At 35.7% G+C, this 27,067-nt stretch overlaps 2 protein-coding genes across 2 annotated transcripts in view; one reads left to right on the forward strand and one right to left on the reverse strand.

The window, feature by feature from the left end:
- Positions 1 to 4,722: 4,722 nt before the first annotated feature.
- LOC123994234 (transcription termination factor 1) lies at positions 4,723 to 6,544 on the reverse strand. The gene is made up of 3 exons (XM_046296775.1): positions 6,485 to 6,544; positions 5,954 to 6,039; positions 4,723 to 5,566 (listed from the first exon to the last, which is right to left on the reverse strand). The coding sequence occupies exons 1-3, from the start codon at positions 6,538 to 6,540 to the stop codon at positions 5,418 to 5,420; spliced, it is 291 nt and encodes a 96-aa protein (XP_046152731.1). The 5' UTR covers positions 6,541 to 6,544; the 3' UTR covers positions 4,723 to 5,417.
- Positions 6,545 to 6,878: 334 nt separating this feature from the next.
- Positions 6,879 to 27,067, forward strand: part of atrx (ATRX chromatin remodeler) — a 92,409-nt gene continuing 72,220 nt past the window's right edge. Inside the window, 1 exon segment of the mRNA XM_046293549.1 lies at positions 6,879 to 6,930. Coding sequence (XP_046149505.1) covers positions 6,879 to 6,930 — 52 coding nt within the window.

Consider the following 27,067-nt stretch of genomic DNA (forward strand, 5'->3'; position numbering starts at 1 on the left):
CAACTCCTCTCCTCAGGACCGTAACCCTCCCAATCCACTAGGTATTGGTGACCCCGTCCCCGAGAACGCATGTCCATAATTTTATGTACCTTGTAAATAGGTGCGCTCTCGACAAGGACGGGAGGGGGAGGGAAGACGAACGGGGTGCGAAGAAAGGGCTTAACACAGGAGACATGGAAGACAGGATGGACGCGACGAAGATGTCGCGGAAGAAGCAGTCGCACAGCGACAGGATTGACGACCTGGGAGACACGGAACGGACCAATGAACCGCGGAGTCAACTTACGAGAAGCTGTCGTAAGAGGAAGGTTGCGAGTGGAAAGCCACACTCTCTGGCCGCAACAATACCTTGGACTCTTAATCCTGCGTTTTTTGGCGGCTCTCACCGTCTGTGCCCTGTAACGGCAAAGTGCAGACCTCACCCTCCTCCAGGTGCGCTCACAACGTTGGACAAACGCTTGAGCGGAGGGAACGCTGGACTCGGCAAGCTGGGATGAGAACAGAGGAGGCTGGTAACCCAGACTACTCTGAAACGGAGATAACCCGGTAGCAGACGAAGGAAGCGAATTGTGAGCGTATTCTGCCCAGGGAGCTGTTCTGCCCAAGACGCAGGGTTCCTGAAAGAAAGGCTGCGTAGTATGCGACCAATCGTCTGATTGGCCCTCTCTGCTTGACCGTTAGACTGGGGATGAAACCCGGAAGAGAGACTGACGGACGCACCAATCAAACGACAGAACTCCCTCCAAAACTGTGACGTGAATTGCGGACCTCTGTCTGAAACGGCGTCTAACGGGAGGCCATGAATTCTGAATACATTCTCAATAATGATTTGTGCCGTCTCCTTAGCGGAAGGAAGTTTAGCGAGGGGAATGAAATGTGCCGCCTTAGAGAACCTATCGACAACCGTCAGAATCACAGTCTTCCCCGCAGACAAAGGCAGACCGGTAATGAAGTCTAAGGCAATGTGAGACCATGGTCGAGAAGGAATGGGGAGCGGTCTGAGACGACCGGCAGGAGGAGAGTTACCCGACTTAGTCTGCGCGCAGTCCGAACAGGCAGCCACGAAACGGCGCGTGTCACGCTCCTGAGTCGGCCACCAAAAGCGCTGGCGAATAGACGCAAGAGTGCCTCGAACACCGGGATGACCCGCTAACTTGGCAGAGTGAGCCCACTGAAGAACAGCCAGACGAGTGGAAACAGGAACGAAAAGGAGGTTACTAGGACAAGCGCGGCGACGCAGTGTGCGTGAGTGCTTGCTTAACCTGTCTTTCAATTCCCCAGACTGTTAACCCGACAACACGCCCATAAGGAAGAATCCCCTCGGGATCAGTAGAAGCCACAGAAGAACTAAACAGACGGGATAAGGCATCAGGCTTGGTGTTCTTGCTACCCGGACGGTAAGAAATCACAAACTCGAAACGAGCGAAAAACAACGCCCAACGAGCTTGACGGGCATTAAGTCGTTTGGCAGAACGGATGTACTCAAGGTTCTTATGGTCTGTCCAAACGACAAAAGGAACGGTCGCCCCCTCCAACCACTGTCGCCATTCGCCTAGGGCTAAGCGGATGGCGAGCAGTTCACGGTTACCCACATCATAGTTGCGCTCAGATGGCGACAGGCGATGAGAAAAATAAGCGCAAGGATGAACCTTATCGTCAGACTGGGAGCGCTGGGATAGAATGGCTCCCACGCCTACCTCTGAAGCGTCAACCTCGACAATGAATTGTCTAGTGACGTCAGGAGTAACGAGGATAGGAGCGGACGTAAAACGTTCTTTTAGAAGATCAAAAGCTCCTGGGCGGAACCGGACCACTTAAAACACGTCTTGACAGAAGTAAGAGCTGTGAGAGGGGCAGCAACTTGACCGAAATTACGAATGAAACGCCGATAGAAATTAGCGAAACCTAAGAAGCGCTGCAACTCGACACGTGACCTTGGAACGGGCCAATCACTGACAGCTTGGACCTTAGCGGAATCCATCTGAATGCCTTCAGCGGAAATAACGGAACCGAGAAAAGTAACGGAGGAGACATGAAAAGAGCACTTCTCAGCCTTTACGTAGAGACAATTCTCTAAAAGGCGCTGTAGAACACGTCGAACGTGCTGAACATGAATCTCGAGTGACGGAGAAAAAAATCAGGATATCGTCAAGATAGACAAAAACAAAAATGTTCAGCATGTCTCTCAGAACATCATTAACTAATGCCTGAAAAACAGCTGGCGCATTGGCGAGACCGAACGGCAGAACCCGGTACTCAAAATGCCCTAACGGAGTATTAAACGCCGTTTTCCACTCGTCCCCCTCTCTGATGCGCACGAGATGGTAAGCGTTACGAAGGTCCAACTTAGTAAAGCACCTGGCTCCTGCAGAATCTCGAAGGCTGATGACATAAGGGGAAGCGGATAACGATTCTTAACCGTTATGTCATTCAGCCCTCGATAATCCACGCAGGGGCGCAGAGTACCGTCCTTCTTCTTAACAAAAAGAACCCCGCCCCGGCCGGAGAAGAAGAAGGCACTATGGTACCGGCGTCAAGAGACACAGACAAATAATCCTCGAGAGCCTTACGTTCGGGAGCCGACAGAGAGTATAGTCTACCTCGAGGAGGCGTGGTCCCTGGAAGGAGATCAATACTACAATCATACGACCGGTGAGGAGGAAGGGAGTTGGCTCGGGACCGACTGAAGACCGTGCGCAGATCATGATATTCCTCCGGCACTCCTGTCAAATCGCCAGGTTCCTCCTGAGAAGTAGGGAGAGAAGAAACGGGAGGGATGGCAGACATTAAACACTTCACATGACAAGAAACGTTCCAGGATAGGATAGAATTACTAGACCAATTAATAGAAGGATTATGACATACTAGCCAGGGATGACCCAAAACAACAGGTGTAAACGGTGAACGGAAAATCAAAAAGAAATAGTCTCACTGTGGTTACCAGATACTGTGAGAGTTAAAGGTAGTGTCTCAAATTTGATACTGGGAAGATGACTACCATCTAAGGCAAACATGGGCGTAGGCCTGTCTAATGGTCTGAAAGGAATGTTATGTTTCCGAGCCCATGCTTCGTCCATGAAACAACCCTCAGCCCCAGAGTCAATCAAAGCACTGCATGTAGCACCCGAACCGGTCCAGCGTAGATGGACCGACATAGTAGTACAAGATCTAGATGAAGGGACCTGAGTAGTAGCGCTCACCAGTAGCCCTCCGCTTACTGATGGGCTCTGGCCTCTTACTGGACATGAAATAACAAAATGTCCAGCCACTCCGCAATAGAGGCACAGGCGGTTGGTGATCCTCTGTTCCCTCTCCTTATTCGAGATGCGAATCCCTCCCAGCTGCATGGGCTCAGTCTCAAAGCCAGAGGGAGATGGTTGCGATGCGGAGCAGGGAAACACCGTTGATGCGAGCTCTCTTCCACGAGCCCGGTGACGAAGATCTACCCGTCGTTCTATGCGGATGGCGAGAGCAATCAAGGAGTCCACATCTGAAGGAACCTCCCGGGAAAGAATCTCATCCTTAACCACTGCGTGGAGTCCCTCCAGAAAACGAGCGAGCAGCGCCGGCTCGTTCCACTCACTAGAGGCAGCAAGAGTGCGAAACTCAATGGAATAATCCGTTATGGACCGTTCACCTTGGCATAAGGAAGCCAGGGCCCTAGAAGCCTCCTCACCAAAAACTGAACGGTCAAAAACCCGAATCATCTCCTCTTTAAAGTTCTGGAATCTGTTAGAGCAATCAGCCCTTGCCTCCCAGATAGCTGTGCCCCATTCTCGAGCCCGGCCAGTAAGGAGTGAAATGACGAAAGCAACCCGAGCTCTCTCTCTAGAGTATGTGTGGGGTTGGAGAGAGAACACAATCTCACACTGCGTGAGAAAGGAGCGGCACTCAGTGGGCTGCCCGGAGTAGCAAGGTGGGTTATTAACCCTGGGTTCAGGAGGCTCGGCAGGCCAGGGAGTAACAGGTGGCACGAGACGTAGACTCTGGAACTGTCCAGAGAGGTCGGAAACCTGAGCGGCCAGGTTCTCCACGGCATGGCGAGCAGCAGACAATTCCTGCTCGTGTCTGCCGAGCATGGCTCCTTGGATCTCGACGGCAGTGTAACGAGCGTCTGAAGTCGCTGGGTCCATTCTTTGGTCGGTTCCTTCTGTTATGCAGGTGAAGGAGGACCCAAACGCGACTTAACAGAAACAGAGTTTATTAATGCTCAAATCCGAATAACTGAAATCCTCTAGATAGTTGAGGGGAAAACAACTGGAGAGCGACCACAGACTGCAGGTCGCCGGGTAGGCGCAGGCCGTAGTCAACAGAGACACCTGCTCACACGCAGCGTCTGAAGAAGGCACAAAACACGACAGGACAGGGTGATACACAATCACGGCAAAAAACACGACAGGACAGGGCGAAACGCAATACAGCATGGAATACAAAACAAGGAACCGACGGAACAGGGACGGAACACAAAGGAATAAATAGGGAGTCTAATCAGGGGAAAGGATCGGGAACAGGTGTGGGAATTAAATGATGATTAGGGGAATAGGAACAGCTGGGAGCAGGAACGGAACGACAGAGAGAAGAGAGAGCGAGAGAGTGAGAGAGGGAGGGGGAGAGAGAGGGATAGAACCAAACAAGACCAGCAGAGGGAAACGAATAGCATGGGGAGCACAGGGACAAGACATGACAATGAATGACAAACATGACAGTGATAGATGTCTACATCATGTGTATCCCCACCCTAATAGAGTGATAGATGTCTACATCATGTGTATCCCCACCCTAATGGAGTGATAGATGTCTACATCATTTATATCCCCACCCTAATGGAGTGATAGATGTCTACATCATACTACTACAGATGTCCATGCTTTTGGAATACTTCCTGGTAACTATGTTACATAAACAATATGGGCTACTGATCCAGCAATAAGGGGTGGCTGCACACTACTGATCCAGCAATAAGGGGTGGCTGCACACTACTGATCCAGCAATAAGGGGTGGCTGCACACTACTGATCTAGCAATAAGGGGTGGCTGCACACTACTGATCCAGCAATAAGGGGTGGCTGCACACTACTGATCCAGCAATAAGGGGTGGCTGCACACTACTGATCTAGCAATAAGGGGTGGCTGCACACTACAGCAGACCAGGCTCCAAATGATCAGCCCCTGGGGATGTTATCATGTTAACAAAGCATCCATCTTTAATCGGTGAATGTCAGAAAAAAGGAAAACTCCTGACCAGCATTTTCAGTACCGTCCAATAGATTTTCACCATCTACATCCAAACTACTCTTTTCAAAAGATGCCTTTAAAATACATCCAAAATATAAAGCTCAGAGATAAAAAAAAAATAATAATATTATTTTTTTTTTTTAAGATTGATAATCAACTGTTCTGAACCTCGCCGTAATAATCTCAGTCGTCCTCATCTTCAAAGATCTCTGAGAGCAGGAAGTGCTCTTGTGGATCTTCTCTGGACTCGGTCTCCCCTGACTCGGTCTGACTGTGTCGGAGGAGCTCTTCAAACTTGGGCAGAACACGACTGTACAGGAAATCAATGGTCTCTGAAAGTAAATATAGTACATATACATTAAATTAGTAAATGTGTTCAGCAAACAACAAGATTCTTCCTCGAAGCAGCATTATATTTGAAGGAGGGGTTGGGGGGGCCAATCAGTGGTTTTACATGTGATCACACATGACATTTTCTTCTGAGGTTTTCATCTCTTTCCGAATGTAGAAACATAATTTACACATATGTAGACTTGTATAGTGCTGGAGATGAATAAAGGAGGTTAAAAACATGCAGTCAAGATGGAGCTAGCTTATACTTCCTGTCCCTTGGAAGTGATGTCACCGGAACACTGATCATAGTGACTTGCACTCAACTATTCTAAACGCATACCTCCAACCTAAAACAAAAAACAAATGTGTGTATGACAGCAGCTTACCACAGAAAGACATGCTCTGACGCAACGGCACTTTGGCTACTTTTAGCTTGTGGTAGTGCATCTGTACGTAGCAAGGAGTGACTCCCCTTTAAAACAGGAAAGGTTAGCAGATAGCATAGCATTCCCACACACATAAACCACCCTGCCATGTGCTGTTGTCTTTTAGCTTGTAGTAGTGCATCTGTACGTAGCAAGGAGTGACTCCCCTTTAAAACAGGAAAGGTTAGCAGATAGCATAGCATTCCCACACACATAAACCACCCTGCCATGTGCTGTTGTACTCCTCACTCCTAGAAGGTAGGAAACATTTGGCCAAGGCTGAGTCTCTACTGTACAGAAACCCTTTCTATGACGATTAACGACCGAGTTTGTAGACAGTTAAAACATCTGGTTTGAGAATCGAAACGTAAATACGAACATAATTTATTTTATTCATAATACAGACCTCTGTCAGAGAAAATGGTATTAATAATGAAAATGCAACATTGTCTAATAACAAAGTATAATCTGTGTATAATAACAACCTCTTACCCAATTGTGTGAGCAATTTCTTCCCAGTCAACATCTGAGGCATCTTCCACCTGCATTGCGTTCAACCTGAAAGGTCAAAATGACATTGAATCAACATTGGCAAAATAAAAATGGTTGACCATGCCAGTTTCATATGCCATTATACCAAGACCATGCCAGTTTCATATGCCATTATACCAGGAACAAGACCATGCCAGTTTCATATGCCATTATACCAAGAACAAGACCATGCCAGTTTCATATGCCATTATACCAATACCATGCCAGTTTCATATGCCATTATACCAGGAACAAGACCATGCCAGTTTCATATGCCATAAAAGCGTCTGCTAAATGGAATATATATTATTATTATTATATATTATATTATTATATTTATTATATTAACACGACCATGCCAGTTTCATATGCCATTATACCAAGAACAAAAGACTTCCATTGGCCCTGTAAATCAGGACTACGCAGAACGGTAACGCAGATGGTATATACTATGATTATAAGTCACTAGACTGGGTTAATAAACCATATTACACCACATTAATAAGTCACTGGGTTAATAAACCATATTACACCACATTAATAAGTCACTGGGTTAATAAATCATATTACACCACATTAATAAGTCACCAGACTGGGTTAATAAACCATATTACACCACATTAATAAGTCACTGGGTTAATAAACCATATTACACCACATTAATAAGTCACTGGGTTAATAAATCATATTACACCACATTAATAAGTCACTGGGTTAATAAACCATATTACACCACATTAATAAGTCACTGGGTTAATAAACCATATTACACCACATTAATAAGTCACTGGGTTAATAAATCATATTACACCACATTAATAAGTCACCAGACTGGCTTAATAAACCATATTACACCACATTAATAAGTCACTGGGTTAATAAACCATATTACACCACATTAATAAGTCAATAGACTGGGTTAATAAACCATATTACACCACATTAATAAGTCAATAGACTGGGTTAATAAACCATATTACACCACATTAATAAGTCACTAGACTGGGTTAATAAACCATATTACACCACATTAATAAGTCACTGGGTTAATAAACCATATTACACCACATTAATAAGTCAATAGACTGGGTTAATAAACCATATTACACCACATTAATAACTCACTGGGTTAATAAACCATATTACACCACATTAATAAGTCACTGGGTTAATAAACCATATTACACCACATTAATAAGTCACCAGACTGGGTTAATAAACCATATTACACCACATTAATAACTCACTGGGTTAATAAACCATATTACACCACATTAATAAGTCAATAGACTGGGTTAATAAACCATATTACACCACATTAATAAGTCACCAGAGTGGGTTAATAAACCATATTACACCACATTAATAAGTCACTGGATTAATAAACCATATTACACCACATTAATAAGTCACTGGGTTAATAAACCATATTACACCACATTAATAACTCACTGGGTTAATAAACCATATTACACCACATTAATAAGTCACTAGACTGGGTTAATAAACCATATTACACCACATTAATAAGTCACTGGGTTAATAAACCATATTACACCACATTAATAAGTCACTAGACTGGGTTAATAAACCATATTACACCACATTAATAAGTCACTGGGTTAATAAACCATATTACACCACATTAATAAGTCACTGGGTTAGTAAACCATATTACACCACATTAATAAGTCACTGGGTTAATAAACCATATTACACCACATTAATAAGTCACTAGACTGGGTTAATAAACCATATTACACCACATTAATAAGTGACTGGGTTAATAAACCATATTACACCACATTAATAAGTCTATAGACTGGGTTAATAAACCATATTACACCACATTAATAAGTCACTGGGTTAATAAACCATATTACACCACATTAATAAGTCACTAGACTGGGTTAATAAACCGTATTACACCACATTAATAAGTCACCAGACTGGGTTAATAAACCATATTACACCACATTAATAAGTCACTGTGTTAATAAACCATATTACACCACATTAATAAGTCACTAGACTGGGTTAATAAACCATATTACACCACATTACTAAGTCACTAGACTGGGTTAATAAACCATATTACACCACATTACTAAGTCACTAGACTGGGTTAGTAAACCATATTACACCACATTAATAAGTCACTGGGTTAATAAACCATATTACACCACATTAATAAGTCACCAGACTGGGTTAATAAACCATATTACACCACATTAATAAGTCACTGGGTTAATAAACCATATTACACCACATTAATAAGTCACTGGGTTAATAAACCATATTACACCACATTAATAAGTCACTAGACTGGGTTAATAAACCATATTACACCACATTAATAAGTCACTAGACTGGGTTAATAAACCATATTACACCACATTAATAAGTCACTGGATTAATAAACCATATTACACCACATTAATAAGTCACTGGGTTAACAAATCATATTACACCACATTAATAAGTCACTGGGTTAATAAACCATATTACACCACATTAATAAGTCACTGGGTTAATAAACCATATTACACCACATTAATAAGTCACTAGACTGGGTTAATAAACCATATTACACCACATTAATAAGTCACCAGACTGGGTTAATAAACCATATTACACCACATTAATAAGTCACTGGGTTAATAAATCATATTACACCACATTAATAAGTCACTAGACTGGGTTAATAAACCATATTACATCACATTAATAAGTCACTGGGTTAATAAATCATATTACACCACATTAATAAGTCACCAGACTGGGTTAATAAACCATATTACACCACATTAATAAGTCACTAGACTGGGTTAATAAACCATATTACACCACATTAATAAGTCACCAGACTGGGTTAATAAACCATATTACACCACATTAATAAGTCACTGGATTAATAAACCATATTACACCACATTAATAAGTCACCAGACTGGGTTAATAAATCATATTACACCACATTAATAAGTCACTGGGTTAATAAACCATATTACACCATATTAATAAGTCACTGGGTTAATAAACCATATTACACCACATTAATAAGTCACCAGACTGGGTTAATAAGCCATATTACACCACATTAATAAGTCACTGGGTTAATAAACCATATTACACCACATTAATAAGTCACTGGGTTAATAAACCATATTACACCACATTAATAAGTCACTGGGTTAATAAATCATATTACACCACATTAATAAGTCACTGGGTTAATAAACCATATTACACCACATTAATAAGTCACTGGGTTAATAAACCATATTACACCACATTAATAAGTCACTGGGTTAATAAATCATATTACACCACATTAATAAGTCACCAGACTGGGTTAATAAACCATATTACACCATATTAATAAGTCACTGGGTTAATAAACCATATTACACCACATTAATAAGTCAATAGACTGGGTTAATAAACCATATTACACCACATTAATAAGTCACTAGACTGGGTTAATAAACCATATTACACCACATTAATAAGTCACTGGGTTAATAAACCATATTACACCACATTATTAAGTCAATAGACTGGGTTAATAAACCATATTACACCACATTAATAACTCACTGGGTTAATAAACCATATTACACCACATTAATAAGTCACTGGGTTAATAAACCATATTACACCACATTAATAAGTCACCAGACTGGGTTAATAAACCATATTACACCACATTAATAACTCACTGGGTTAATAAACCATATTACACCACATTAATAAGTCACTGGGTTAATAAACCATATTACACCACATTAATAAGTCACCAGACTGGGTTAATAAACCATATTACACCACATTAATAAGTCACTGGATTAATAAACCATATTACACCACATTAATAAGTCACTGGGTTAATAAACCATATTACACCACATTAATAACTCACTGGGTTAATAAACCATATTACACCACATTAATAAGTCACTAGACTGGGTTAATAAACCATATTACACCACATTAATAAGTCACTGGGTTAATAAACCATATTACACCACATTAATAAGTCACTAGACTGGGTTAATAAACCATATTACACCACATTAATAAGTCACTGGGTTAATAAACCATATTACACCACATTAATAAGTCACTAGACTGGGTTAGTAAACCATATTACACCACATTAATAAGTCACTGGGTTAGTAAACCATATTACACCACATTAATAAGTCACTGGGTTAATAAACCATATTACACCACATTAATAAGTCACTAGACTGGGTTAATAAACCATATTACACCACATTAATAAGTGACTGGGTTAATAAACCATATTACACCACATTAATAAGTCTATAGACTGGGTTAATAAACCATATTACACCACATTAATAAGTGACTGGGTTAATAAACCATATTACACCACATTAATAAGTCACTGGGTTAATAAACCATATTACACCACATTAATAAGTCACTAGACTGGGTTAATAAACCGTATTACACCACATTAATAAGTCACCAGACTGGGTTAATAAACCATATTACACCACATTAATAAGTCACTGTGTTAATAAACCATATTACACAACATTAATAAGTCACTAGACTGGGTTAATAAACCATATTACACCACATTACTAAGTCACTAGACTGGGTTAATAAACCATATTACACCACGTCACTAGACTGGGTTAGTAAACCATATTACACCACATTAATAAGTCACCAGACTGGGTTAATAAACCATATTACACCACATTAATAAGTCACTGGGTTAATAAACCATATTACACCACATTAATAAGTCACCAGACTGGGTTAATAAACCATATTACACCACATTAATAAGTCACTGGGTTAATAAACCATATTACACCACATTAATAAGTCACTGGGTTAATAAACCATATTACACCACATTAATAACTCACTGGGTTAATAAACCATATTACACCACATTAATAAGTCACTAGACTGGGTTAATAAACCATATTACACCACATTAATAAGTCACTGGGTTAATAAACCATATTACACCACATTAATAAGTCACTAGACTGGGTTAATAAACCATATTACACCACATTAATAAGTCACTGGGTTAATAAACCATATTACACCACATTAATAAGTCACTAGACTGGGTTAGTAAACCATATTACACCACATTAATAAGTCACTGGGTTAGTAAACCATATTACACCACATTAATAAGTCACTGGGTTAATAAACCATATTACACCACATTAATAAGTCACTAGACTGGGTTAATAAACCATATTACACCACATTAATAAGTGACTGGGTTAATAAACCATATTACACCACATTAATAAGTCTATAGACTGGGTTAATAAACCATATTACACCACATTAATAAGTGACTGGGTTAATAAACCATATATTACACCACATTAATAAGTCACTGGGTTAATAAACCATATTACACCACATTAATAAGTCACTAGACTGGGTTAATAAACCGTATTACACCACATTAATAAGTCACCAGACTGGGTTAATAAACCATATTACACCACATTAATAAGTCACTGTGTTAATAAACCATATTACACCACATTAATAAGTCACTAGACTGGGTTAATAAACCATATTACACCACATTACTAAGTCACTAGACTGGGTTAATAAACCATATTACACCACATTACTAAGTCACTAGACTGGGTTAGTAAACCATATTACACCACATTAATAAGTCACCAGACTGGGTTAATAAACCATATTACACCACATTAATAAGTCACTGGGTTAATAAACCATATTACACCACATTAATAAGTCACCAGACTGGGTTAATAAACCATATTACACCACATTAATAAGTCACTGGGTTAATAAACCATATTACACCACATTAATAAGTCACTGGGTTAATAAACCATATTACACCACATTAATAAGTCACTAGACTGGGTTAATAAACCATATTACACCACATTAATAAGTCACCAGACTGGGTTAATAAACCATATTACACCACATTAATAAGTCACTGGGTTAATAAATCATATTACACCACATTAATAAGTCACTAGACTGGGTTAATAAACCATATTACATCACATTAATAAGTCACTGGGTTAATAAATCATATTACACCACATTAATAAGTCACCAGACTGGGTTAATAAACCATATTACACCACATTAATAAGTCACTAGACTGGGTTAATAAACCATATTACACCACATTAATAAGTCACCAGATTGGGTTAATAAACCATATTACACCACATTAATAAGTCACTGGATTAATAAACCATATTACACCACATTAATAAGTCACCAGACTGGGTTAATAAATCATATTACACCACATTAATAAGTCACTGGGTTAATAAACCATATTACACCATATTAATAAGTCACTGGGTTAATAAACCATATTACACCACATTAATAAGTCACCAGACTGGGTTAATAAACCATATTACACCACATTAATAAGTCACTGGGTTAATAAACCATATTACACCACATTAATAAGTCACTGGGTTAATAAACCATATTACACCACATTAATAACTCACTGGGTTAATAAACCATATTACACCACATTAATAAGTCACTAGACTGGGTTAATAAACCATATTACACCACATTAATAAGTCACTAGACTGGGTTAATAAACCATATTACACCACATTAATAAGTCACCAGACTGGGTTAATAAACCATATTACACCACATTAATAAGTCACTGGATTAATAAACCATATTACACCACATTAATAAGTCACCAGACTGGGTTAATAAATCATATTACACCACATTAATAAGTCACTGGGTTAATAAACCATATTACACCACATTAATAAGTCACTGGGTTAATAAACCATATTACACCACATTAATAAGTCACCAGACTGGGTTAATAAACCATATTACACCACATTAATAAGTCACTGGGTTAATAAACCATATTACACCACATTAATAAGTCACTGGGTTAATAAACCATATTACACCACATTAATAACTCACTGGGTTAATAAACCATATTACACCACATTAATAAGTCACTAGACTGGGTTAATAAACCATATTACACCACATTAATAAGTCACTGGGTTAATAAACCATATTACACCACATTAATAAGTCACTAGACTGGGTTAATAAACCATATTACACCACATTAATAAGTCACTGGGTTAATAAACCATATTACACCACATTAATAAGTCACCAGACTGGGTTAACAAACCATATTACACCACATTAATAAGTCACTGGGTTAGTAAACCATATTACACCACATTAATAAGTCACTGGGTTAATAAACCATATTACACCACATTAATAAGTCACTAGACTGGGTTAATAAACCATATTACACCACATTAATAAGTGACTGGGTTAATAAACCATATTACACCACATTAATAAGTCAATAGACTGGGTTAATAAACCATATTACACCACATTAATAAGTCACTGGGTTAATAAACCATATTACACCACATTAATAAGTCACTAGACTGGGTTAATAAACCATATTACACCACATTAATAAGTCACCAGACTGGGTTAATAAACCATATTACACCACATTAATAAGTCACTGTGTTAATAAACCATATTACACCACATTAATAAGTCACTAGACTGGGTTAATAAACCATATTACACCACATTAATAAGTCACTAGACTGGGTTAATAAACCATATTACACCACATTAATAAGTCACTGGGTTAGTAAACCATATTACACCACATTAATAAGTCACTGGGTTAATAAACCGTATTACACCACATTAATAAGTCACCAGACTGGGTTAATAAACCATATTACACCACATTAATAAGTCACTGTGTTAATAAACCATATTACACCACATTAATAAGTCACTAGACTGGGTTAATAAACCATATTACACCACATTACTAAGTCACTAGACTGGGTTAATAAACCATATTACACCACATTACTAAGTCACTAGACTGGGTTAGTAAACCATATTACACCACATTAATAAGTCACTGGGTTAATAAACCATATTACACCACATTAATAAGTCACCAGACTGGGTTAATAAACCATATTACACCACATTAATAAGTCACTGGGTTAATAAACCATATTACACCACATTAATAAGTCACTGGGTTAATAAACCATATTACACCACATTAATAAGTCACTAGACTGGGTTAATAAACCATATTACACCACATTAATAAGTCACTAGACTGGGTTAATAAACCATATTACACCACATTAATAAGTCACTGGATTAATAAACCATATTACACCACATTAATAAGTCACTGGGTTAACAAATCATATTACACCACATTAATAAGTCACTGGGTTAATAAACCATATTACACCACATTAATAAGTCACTGGGTTAATAAACCATATTACACCACATTAATAAGTCACTAGACTGGGTTAATAAACCATATTACACCACATTAATAAGTCACCAGACTGGGTTAATAAACCATATTACACCACATTAATAAGTCACTGGGTTAATAAATCATATTACACCACATTAATAAGTCACTAGACTGGGTTAATAAACCATATTACATCACATTAATAAGTCACTGGGTTAATAAATCATATTACACCACATTAATAAGTCACCAGACTGGGTTAATAAACCATATTACACCACATTAATAAGTCACTAGACTGGGTTAATAAACCATATTACACCACATTAATAAGTCACCAGACTGGGTTAATAAACCATATTACACCACATTAATAAGTCACTGGATTAATAAACCATATTACACCACATTAATAAGTCACCAGACTGGGTTAATAAATCATATTACACCACATTAATAAGTCACTGGGTTAATAAACCATATTACACCATATTAATAAGTCACTGGGTTAATAAACCATATTACACCACATTAATAAGTCACCAGACTGGGTTAATAAGCCATATTACACCACATTAATAAGTCACTGGGTTAATAAACCATATTACACCACATTAATAAGTCACTGGGTTAATAAACCATATTACACCACATTAATAAGTCACTGGGTTAATAAATCATATTACACCACATTAATAAGTCACTGGGTTAATAAACCATATTACACCACATTAATAAGTCACTGGGTTAATAAACCATATTACACCACATTAATAAGTCACTGGGTTAATAAATCATATTACACCACATTAATAAGTCACCAGACTGGGTTAATAAACCATATTACACCATATTAATAAGTCACTGGGTTAATAAACCATATTACACCACATTAATAAGTCAATAGACTGGGTTAATAAACCATATTACACCACATTAATAAGTCACTAGACTGGGTTAATAAACCATATTACACCACATTAATAAGTCACTGGGTTAATAAACCATATTACACCACATTATTAAGTCAATAGACTGGGTTAATAAACCATATTACACCACATTAATAACTCACTGGGTTAATAAACCATATTACACCACATTAATAAGTCACTGGGTTAATAAACCATATTACACCACATTAATAAGTCACCAGACTGGGTTAATAAACCATATTACACCACATTAATAACTCACTGGGTTAATAAACCATATTACACCACATTAATAAGTCACTGGGTTAATAAACCATATTACACCACATTAATAAGTCACCAGACTGGGTTAATAAACCATATTACACCACATTAATAAGTCACTGGATTAATAAACCATATTACACCACATTAATAAGTCACTGGGTTAATAAACCATATTACACCACATTAATAACTCACTGGGTTAATAAACCATATTACACCACATTAATAAGTCACTAGACTGGGTTAATAAACCATATTACACCACATTAATAAGTCACTGGGTTAATAAACCATATTACACCACATTAATAAGTCACTAGACTGGGTTAATAAACCATATTACACCACATTAATAAGTCACTGGGTTAATAAACCATATTACACCACATTAATAAGTCACTAGACTGGGTTAGTAAACCATATTACACCACATTAATAAGTCACTGGGTTAGTAAACCATATTACACCACATTAATAAGTCACTGGGTTAATAAACCATATTACACCACATTAATAAGTCACTAGACTGGGTTAATAAACCATATTACACCACATTAATAAGTGACTGGGTTAATAAACCATATTACACCACATTAATAAGTCTATAGACTGGGTTAATAAACCATATTACACCACATTAATAAGTGACTGGGTTAATAAACCATATTACACCACATTAATAAGTCACTGGGTTAATAAACCATATTACACCACATTAATAAGTCACTAGACTGGGTTAATAAACCGTATTACACCACATTAATAAGTCACCAGACTGGGTTAATAAACCATATTACACCACATTAATAAGTCACTGTGTTAATAAACCATATTACACAACATTAATAAGTCACTAGACTGGGTTAATAAACCATATTACACCACATTACTAAGTCACTAGACTGGGTTAATAAACCATATTACACCACGTCACTAGACTGGGTTAGTAAACCATATTACACCACATTAATAAGTCACCAGACTGGGTTAATAAACCATATTACACCACATTAATAAGTCACTGGGTTAATAAACCATATTACACCACATTAATAAGTCACCAGACTGGGTTAATAAACCATATTACACCACATTAATAAGTCACTGGGTTAATAAACCATATTACACCACATTAATAAGTCACTGGGTTAATAAACCATATTACACCACATTAATAACTCACTGGGTTAATAAACCATATTACACCACATTAATAAGTCACTAGACTGGGTTAATAAACCATATTACACCACATTAATAAGTCACTGGGTTAATAAACCATATTACACCACATTAATAAGTCACTAGACTGGGTTAATAAACCATATTACACCACATTAATAAGTCACTGGGTTAATAAACCATATTACACCACATTAATAAGTCACTAGACTGGGTTAGTAAACCATATTACACCACATTAATAAGTCACTGGGTTAGTAAACCATATTACACCACATTAATAAGTCACTGGGTTAATAAACCATATTACACCACATTAATAAGTCACTAGACTGGGTTAATAAACCATATTACACCACATTAATAAGTGACTGGGTTAATAAACCATATTACACCACATTAATAAGTCTATAGACTGGGTTAATAAACCATATTACACCACATTAATAAGTGACTGGGTTAATAAACCATATTACACCACATTAATAAGTCACTGGGTTAATAAACCATATTACACCACATTAATAAGTCACTAGACTGGGTTAATAAACCGTATTACACCACATTAATAAGTCACCAGACTGGGTTAATAAACCATATTACACCACATTAATAAGTCACTGTGTTAATAAACCATATTACACCACATTAATAAGTCACTAGACTGGGTTAATAAACCATATTACACCACATTACTAAGTCACTAGACTGGGTTAATAAACCATATTACACCACATTACTAAGTCACTAGACTGGGTTAGTAAACCATATTACACCACATTAATAAGTCACCAGACTGGGTTAATAAACCATATTACACCACATTAATAAGTCACTGGGTTAATAAACCATATTACACCACATTAATAAGTCACCAGACTGGGTTAATAAACCATATTACACCACATTAATAAGTCACTGGGTTAATAAACCATATTACACCACATTAATAAGTCACTGGGTTAATAAACCATATTACACCACATTAATAAGTCACTAGACTGGGTTAATAAACCATATTACACCACATTAATAAGTCACCAGACTGGGTTAATAAACCATATTACACCACATTAATAAGTCACTGGGTTAATAAATCATATTACACCACATTAATAAGTCACTAGACTGGGTTAATAAACCATATTACATCACATTAATAAGTCACTGGGTTAATAAATCATATTACACCACATTAATAAGTCACCAGACTGGGTTAATAAACCATATTACACCACATTAATAAGTCACTAGACTGGGTTAATAAACCATATTACACCACATTAATAAGTCACCAGATTGGGTTAATAAACCATATTACACCACATTAATAAGTCACTGGATTAATAAACCATATTACACCACATTAATAAGTCACCAGACTGGGTTAATAAATCATATTACACCACATTAATAAGTCACTGGGTTAATAAACCATATTACACCATATTAATAAGTCACTGGGTTAATAAACCATATTACACCACATTAATAAGTCACCAGACTGGGTTAATAAACCATATTACACCACATTAATAAGTCACTGGGTTAATAAACCATATTACACCACATTAATAAGTCACTGGGTTAATAAACCATATTACACCACATTAATAACTCACTGGGTTAATAAACCATATTACACCACATTAATAAGTCACTAGACTGGGTTAATAAACCATATTACACCACATTAATAAGTCACTAGACTGGGTTAATAAACCATATTACACCACATTAATAAGTCACCAGACTGGGTTAATAAACCATATTACACCACATTAATAAGTCACTGGATTAATAAACCATATTACACCACATTAATAAGTCACCAGACTGGGTTAATAAATCATATTACACCACATTAATAAGTCACTGGGTTAATAAACCATATTACACCACATTAATAAGTCACTGGGTTAATAAACCATATTACACCACATTAATAAGTCACCAGACTGGGTTAATAAACCATATTACACCACATTAATAAGTCACTGGGTTAATAAACCATATTACACCACATTAATAAGTCACTGGGTTAATAAACCATATTACACCACATTAATAACTCACTGGGTTAATAAACCATATTACACCACATTAATAAGTCACTAGACTGGGTTAATAAACCATATTACACCACATTAATAAGTCACTGGGTTAATAAACCATATTACACCACATTAATAAGTCACTAGACTGGGTTAATAAACCATATTACACCACATTAATAAGTCACTGGGTTAATAAACCATATTACACCACATTAATAAGTCACCAGACTGGGTTAACAAACCATATTACACCACATTAATAAGTCACTGGGTTAGTAAACCATATTACACCACATTAATAAGTCACTGGGTTAATAAACCATATTACACCACATTAATAAGTCACTAGACTGGGTTAATAAACCATATTACACCACATTAATAAGTGACTGGGTTAATAAACCATATTACACCACATTAATAAGTCAATAGACTGGGTTAATAAACCATATTACACCACATTAATAAGTCACTGGGTTAATAAACCATATTACACCACATTAATAAGTCACTAGACTGGGTTAATAAACCATATTACACCACATTAATAAGTCACCAGACTGGGTTAATAAACCATATTACACCACATTAATAAGTCACTGTGTTAATAAACCATATTACACCACATTAATAAGTCACTAGACTGGGTTAATAAACCATATTACACCACATTAATAAGTCACTAGACTGGGTTAATAAACCATATTACACCACATTAATAAGTCACTGGGTTAGTAAACCATATTACACCACATTAATAAGTCACTGGGTTAATAAACCATATTACACCACATTAATAAGTCACTAGACTGGGTTAATAAACCATATTACACCACATTAATAAGTGACTGGGTTAATAAACCATATTACACCACATTAATAAGTCTATAGACTGGGTTAATAAACCATATTACACCACATTAATAAGTGACTGGGTTAATAAACCATATTACACCACATTAATAAGTCACTGGGTTAATAAACCATATTACACCACATTAATAAGTCACTAGACTGGGTTAATAAACCGTATTACACCACATTAATAAGTCACCAGACTGGTTTAATAAACCATATTACACCACATTAATAAGTCACTGTGTTAATAAACCATATTACACCACATTAATAAGTCACTAGACTGGGTTAATAAACCATATTACACCACATTACTAAGTCACTAGACTGGGTTAATAAACCATATTACACCACATTACTAAGTCACTAGACTGGGTTAGTAAACCATATTACACCACATTAATAAGTCACTGGGTTAATAAACCATATTACACCACATTAATAAGTCACCAGACTGGGTTAATAAACCATATTACACCACATTAATAAGTCACTGGGTTAATAAACCATATTACACCACATTAATAAGTCACTGGGTTAATAAACCATATTACACCACATTAATAAGTCACTAGACTGGGTTAATAAACCATATTACACCACATTAATAAGTCACTAGACTGGGTTAATAAACCATATTACACCACATTAATAAGTCACTGGATTAATAAACCATATTACACCACATTAATAAGTCACTGGGTTAACAAATCATATTACACCACATTAATAAGTCACTGGGTTAATAAACCATATTACACCACATTAATAAGTCACTGGGTTAATAAACCATATTACACCACATTAATAAGTCACTAGACTGGGTTAATAAACCATATTACACCACATTAATAAGTCACCAGACTGGGTTAATAAACCATATTACACCACATTAATAAGTCACTGGGTTAATAAATCATATTACACCACATTAATAAGTCACTAGACTGGGTTAATAAACCATATTACATCACATTAATAAGTCACTGGGTTAATAAATCATATTGCACCACATTAATAAGTCACCAGACTGGGTTAATAAACCATATTACACCACATTAATAAGTCACTGTGTTAATAAACCATATTACACCACATTAATAAGTCACTAGACTGGGTTAATAAACCATATTACACCACATTAATAAGTCACTAGACTGGGTTAATAAACCATATTACACCACATTAATAAGTCACTGGGTTAGTAAACCATATTACACCACATTAATAAGTCACTGGGTTAATAAACCATATTACACCACATTAATAAGTCACTAGACTGGGTTAATAAACCATATTACACCACATTAATAAGTGACTGGGTTAATAAACCATATTACACCACATTAATAAGTCTATAGACTGGGTTAATAAACCATATTACACCACATTAATAAGTGACTGGGTTAATAAACCATATTACACCACATTAATAAGTCACTGGGTTAATAAACCATATTACACCACATTAATAAGTCACTAGACTGGGTTAATAAACCGTATTACACCACATTAATAAGTCACCAGACTGGGTTAATAAACCATATTACACCACATTAATAAGTCACTGTGTTAATAAACCATATTACACCACATTAATAAGTCACTAGACTGGGTTAATAAACCATATTACACCACATTACTAAGTCACTAGACTGGGTTAATAAACCATATTACACCACATTACTAAGTCACTAGACTGGGTTAGTAAACCATATTACACCACATTAATAAGTCACTGGGTTAATAAACCATATTACACCACATTAATAAGTCACCAGACTGGGTTAATAAACCATATTACACCACATTAATAAGTCACTGGGTTAATAAACCATATTACACCACATTAATAAGTCACTGGGTTAATAAACCATATTACACCACATTAATAAGTCACTAGACTGGGTTAATAAACCATATTACACCACATTAATAAGTCACTAGACTGGGTTAATAAACCATATTACACCACATTAATAAGTCACTGGATTAATAAACCATATTACACCACATTAATAAGTCACTGGGTTAACAAATCATATTACACCACATTAATAAGTCACTGGGTTAATAAACCATATTACACCACATTAATAAGTCACTGGGTTAATAAACCATATTACACCACATTAATAAGTCACTAGACTGGGTTAATAAACCATATTACACCACATTAATAAGTCACCAGACTGGGTTAATAAACCATATTACACCACATTAATAAGTCACTGGGTTAATAAATCATATTACACCACATTAATAAGTCACTAGACTGGGTTAATAAACCATATTACATCACATTAATAAGTCACTGGGTTAATAAATCATATTACACCACATTAATAAGTCACCAGACTGGGTTAATAAACCATATTACACCACATTAATAAGTCACTAGACTGGGTTAATAAACCATATTACACCACATTAATAAGTCACCAGACTGGGTTAATAAACCATATTACACCACATTAATAAGTCACTGGATTAATAAACCATATTACACCACATTAATAAGTCACCAGACTGGGTTAATAAATCATATTACACCACATTAATAAGTCACTGGGTTAATAAACCATATTACACCATATTAATAAGTCACTGGGTTAATAAACCATATTACACCACATTAATAAGTCACCAGACTGGGTTAATAAGCCATATTACACCACATTAATAAGTCACTGGGTTAATAAACCATATTACACCACATTAATAAGTCACTGGGTTAATAAACCATATTACACCACATTAATAAGTCACTGGGTTAATAAATCATATTACACCACATTAATAAGTCACTGGGTTAATAAACCATATTACACCACATTAATAAGTCACTGGGTTAATAAACCATATTACACCACATTAATAAGTCACTGGGTTAATAAATCATATTACACCACATTAATAAGTCACCAGACTGGGTTAATAAACCATATTACACCATATTAATAAGTCACTGGGTTAATAAACCATATTACACCACATTAATAAGTCAATAGACTGGGTTAATAAACCATATTACACCACATTAATAAGTCAATAGACTGGGTTAATAAACCATATTACACCACATTAATAAGTCACTGGGTTAATAAACCATATTACACCACATTAATAAGTCACTGGGTTAATAAACCATATTACACCACATTAATAAGTCAGACTGGGTTAATAAACCATATTACACCACATTAATAAGTCACTGGGTTAATAAACCATATTACACCACATTAATAAGTCACTGGGTTAATAAACCATATTACACCACATTAATAAGTCACCAGACTGGGTTAATAAACCATATTACACCACATTAATAAGTCACTGGGTTAATAAACCATATTACACCACATTAATAAGTCACTGGGTTAACAAATCATATTACACCACATTAATAAGTCACTGGGTTAATAAACCATATTACACCACATTAATAAGTCACTGGGTTAATAAACCATATTACACCACATTAATAAGTCACTGGGTTAATAAACCATATTACACCACATTAATAAGTCACTGGGTTAATAAACCATATTACACCACATTAATAAGTCACTAGACTGGGTTAATAAACCATATTACACCACATTAATAAGTCACTGGGTTAATAAACCATATTACACCACATTAATAAGTCACTAGACTGGGTTAATAAACCATATTACACCACATTAATAAGTCACTGGGTTAATAAACCATATTACACCACATTAATAAGTCACTAGACTGGGTTAGTAAACCATATTACACCACATTAATAAGTCACTGGGTTAGTAAACCATATTACACCACATTAATAAGTCACTGGGTTAATAAACCATATTACACCACATTAATAAGTCTATAGACTGGGTTAATAAACCATATTACACCACATTAATAAGTGACTGGGTTAATAAACCATATTACACCACATTAATAAGTCACTGGGTTAATAAACCATATTACACCACATTAATAAGTCACTAGACTGGGTTAATAAACCATATTACACCACATTAATAAGTCACCAGACTGGGTTAATAAACCATATTACACCACATTAATAAGTCACTGTGTTAATAAACCATATTACACCACATTAATAAGTCACTAGACTGGGTTAATAAACCATATTACACCACATTAATAAGTCACTAGACTGGGTTAATAAACCATATTACACCACATTACTAAGTCACTAGACTGGGTTAATAAACCATATTACACCACATTAATAAGTCACCAGACTGGGTTAATAAACCATATTACACCACATTAATAAGTCACTGGGTTAATAAACCATATTACACCACATTAATAAGTCACCAGACTGGGTTAATAAACCATATTACACCACATTAATAAGTCACTGGGTTAATAAACCATATTACACCACATTAATAAGTCACTGGGTTAACAAATCATATTACACCACATTAATAAGTCACTGGGTTAATAAACCATATTACACCACATTAATAAGTCACTAGACTGGGTTAATAAACCATATTACACCACATTAATAAGTCACTGGGTTAATAAACCATATTACACCACATTAATAAGTCACTAGACTGGGTTAATAAACCATATTACACCACATTAATAAGTCACTGGGTTAATAAACCATATTACACCACATTAATAAGTCACTAGACTGGGTTAGTAAACCATATTACACCACATTAATAAGTCACTGGGTTAGTAAACCATATTACACCACATTAATAAGTCACTGGGTTAATAAACCATATTACACCACATTAATAAGTCACTAGACTGGGTTAATAAACCATATTACACCACATTAATAAGTGACTGGGTTAATAAACCATATTACACCACATTAATAAGTCTATAGACTGGGTTAATAAACCATATTACACCACATTAATAAGTGACTGGGTTAATAAACCATATTACACCACATTAATAAGTCACTGGGTTAATAAACCATATTACACCACATTAATAAGTCACTAGACTGGGTTAATAAACCGTATTACACCACATTAATAAGTCACCAGACTGGGTTAATAAACCATATTACACCACATTAATAAGTCACTGTGTTAATAAACCATATTACACCACATTAATAAGTCACTAGACTGGGTTAATAAACCATATTACACCACATTACTAAGTCACTAGACTGGGTTAATAAACCATATTACACCACATTACTAAGTCACTAGACTGGGTTAGTAAACCATATTACACCACATTAATAAGTCACCAGACTGGGTTAATAAACCATATTACACCACATTAATAAGTCACTGGGTTAATAAACCATATTACACCACATTAATAAGTCACCAGACTGGGTTAATAAACCATATTACACCACATTAATAAACCATATTACACCACATTAATAAGTCACTGGGTTAATAAACCATATTACACCACATTAATAAGTCACTGGGTTAATAAACCATATTACACCACATTAATAAGTCACTAGACTGGGTTAATAAACCATATTACACCACATTAATAAGTCACTGGATTAATAAACCATATTACACCACATTAATAAGTCACTGGGTTAACAAATCATATTACACCACATTAATAAGTCACTGGGTTAATAAACCATATTACACCACATTAATAAGTCACTGGGTTAATAAACCATATTACACCACATTAATAAGTCACTAGACTGGGTTAATAAACCATATTACACCACATTAATAAGTCACCAGACTGGGTTAATAAACCATATTACACCACATTAATAAGTCACTGGGTTAATAAATCATATTACACCACATTAATAAGTCACTAGACTGGGTTAATAAACCATATTACATCACATTAATAAGTCACTGGGTTAATAAATCATATTACACCACATTAATAAGTCACCAGACTGGGTTAATAAACCATATTACACCACATTAATAAGTCACTAGACTGGGTTAATAAACCATATTACACCACATTAATAAGTCACCAGACTGGGTTAATAAACCATATTACACCACATTAATAAGTCACTGGATTAATAAACCATATTACACCACATTAATAAGTCACTAGACTGGGTTAATAAACCATATTACACCACATTAAAAGTCATATTACACCACATTAATAAGTCACTGGGTTAATAAACCATATTACACCACATTAATAAGTCACTGGGTTAATAAACCATATTACACCACATTAATAAGTCACCAGACTGGGTTAATAAACCATATTACACCACATTAATAAGTCACTGGGTTAATAAACCATATTACACCACATTAATAAGTACACCACTGGGTTAATAAACCATATTACACCATTAATAACATTAATAAGTCACTAGACTGGGTTAATAAACCATATTACACCACATCACCAGATAAGTCACATTAATAAGACTGGGTTAATAAACCATATTACACCACATTAATAAGTCACAGACTGGGTTAATAAACCATATTACACCACATTAATAAGTCAGACTGTTAATAAACCATATTACACCACATTAATAAGTCACTGGGTTAATAAACCATATTACACCACATTAATAAGTCACTAGACTGGGTTAATAAACCATATTACACCACATTAATAAGTCACTGTTAATAAACCATATTACACCACATTAATAAGTCACTGGGTTAATAAACCATATTACACCACATTAATAAGTCACTGGGTTAATAAACCATATTACACCACATTAATAAAGTTAATAAATCATATTCATTAATAAGTCACTGGGTTAATAAACCATATTACACCACATTAATAAGTCACCAGACTGGGTTAATAAATCATATTACACCACATTAACAAGTCACTGGGTTAATAAACCATATTACACCACATTAATAAGTCACTAGACTGGGTTAATAAACCATATTACACCACATTAATAAGTCAC

This window comes from Oncorhynchus gorbuscha, linkage group LG13 (assembly GCF_021184085.1).
Source record: "Oncorhynchus gorbuscha isolate QuinsamMale2020 ecotype Even-year linkage group LG13, OgorEven_v1.0, whole genome shotgun sequence".
Taxonomy (NCBI): domain Eukaryota; kingdom Metazoa; phylum Chordata; class Actinopteri; order Salmoniformes; family Salmonidae; genus Oncorhynchus; species Oncorhynchus gorbuscha.

Excerpts from the sequence above, each read along its gene's own strand:
- LOC123994234 (XM_046296775.1), bottom strand. The coding sequence starts at position 6,540 with ATGCAGGTGGAAGATGCCTCAGATGTTGACTGGGAAGAAATTGCTCAC. Across the intron at positions 6,040-6,484 it reads GAAATTGCTCACACAATTGG|GGGAGTCACTCCTTGCTACG; the intron begins GTAAGAGGTTGT and ends CCTGTTTTAAAG. Across the intron at positions 5,567-5,953 it reads TCAGAGCATGTCTTTCTGTG|AGACCATTGATTTCCTGTAC; the intron begins GTAAGCTGCTGT and ends ATTTACTTTCAG.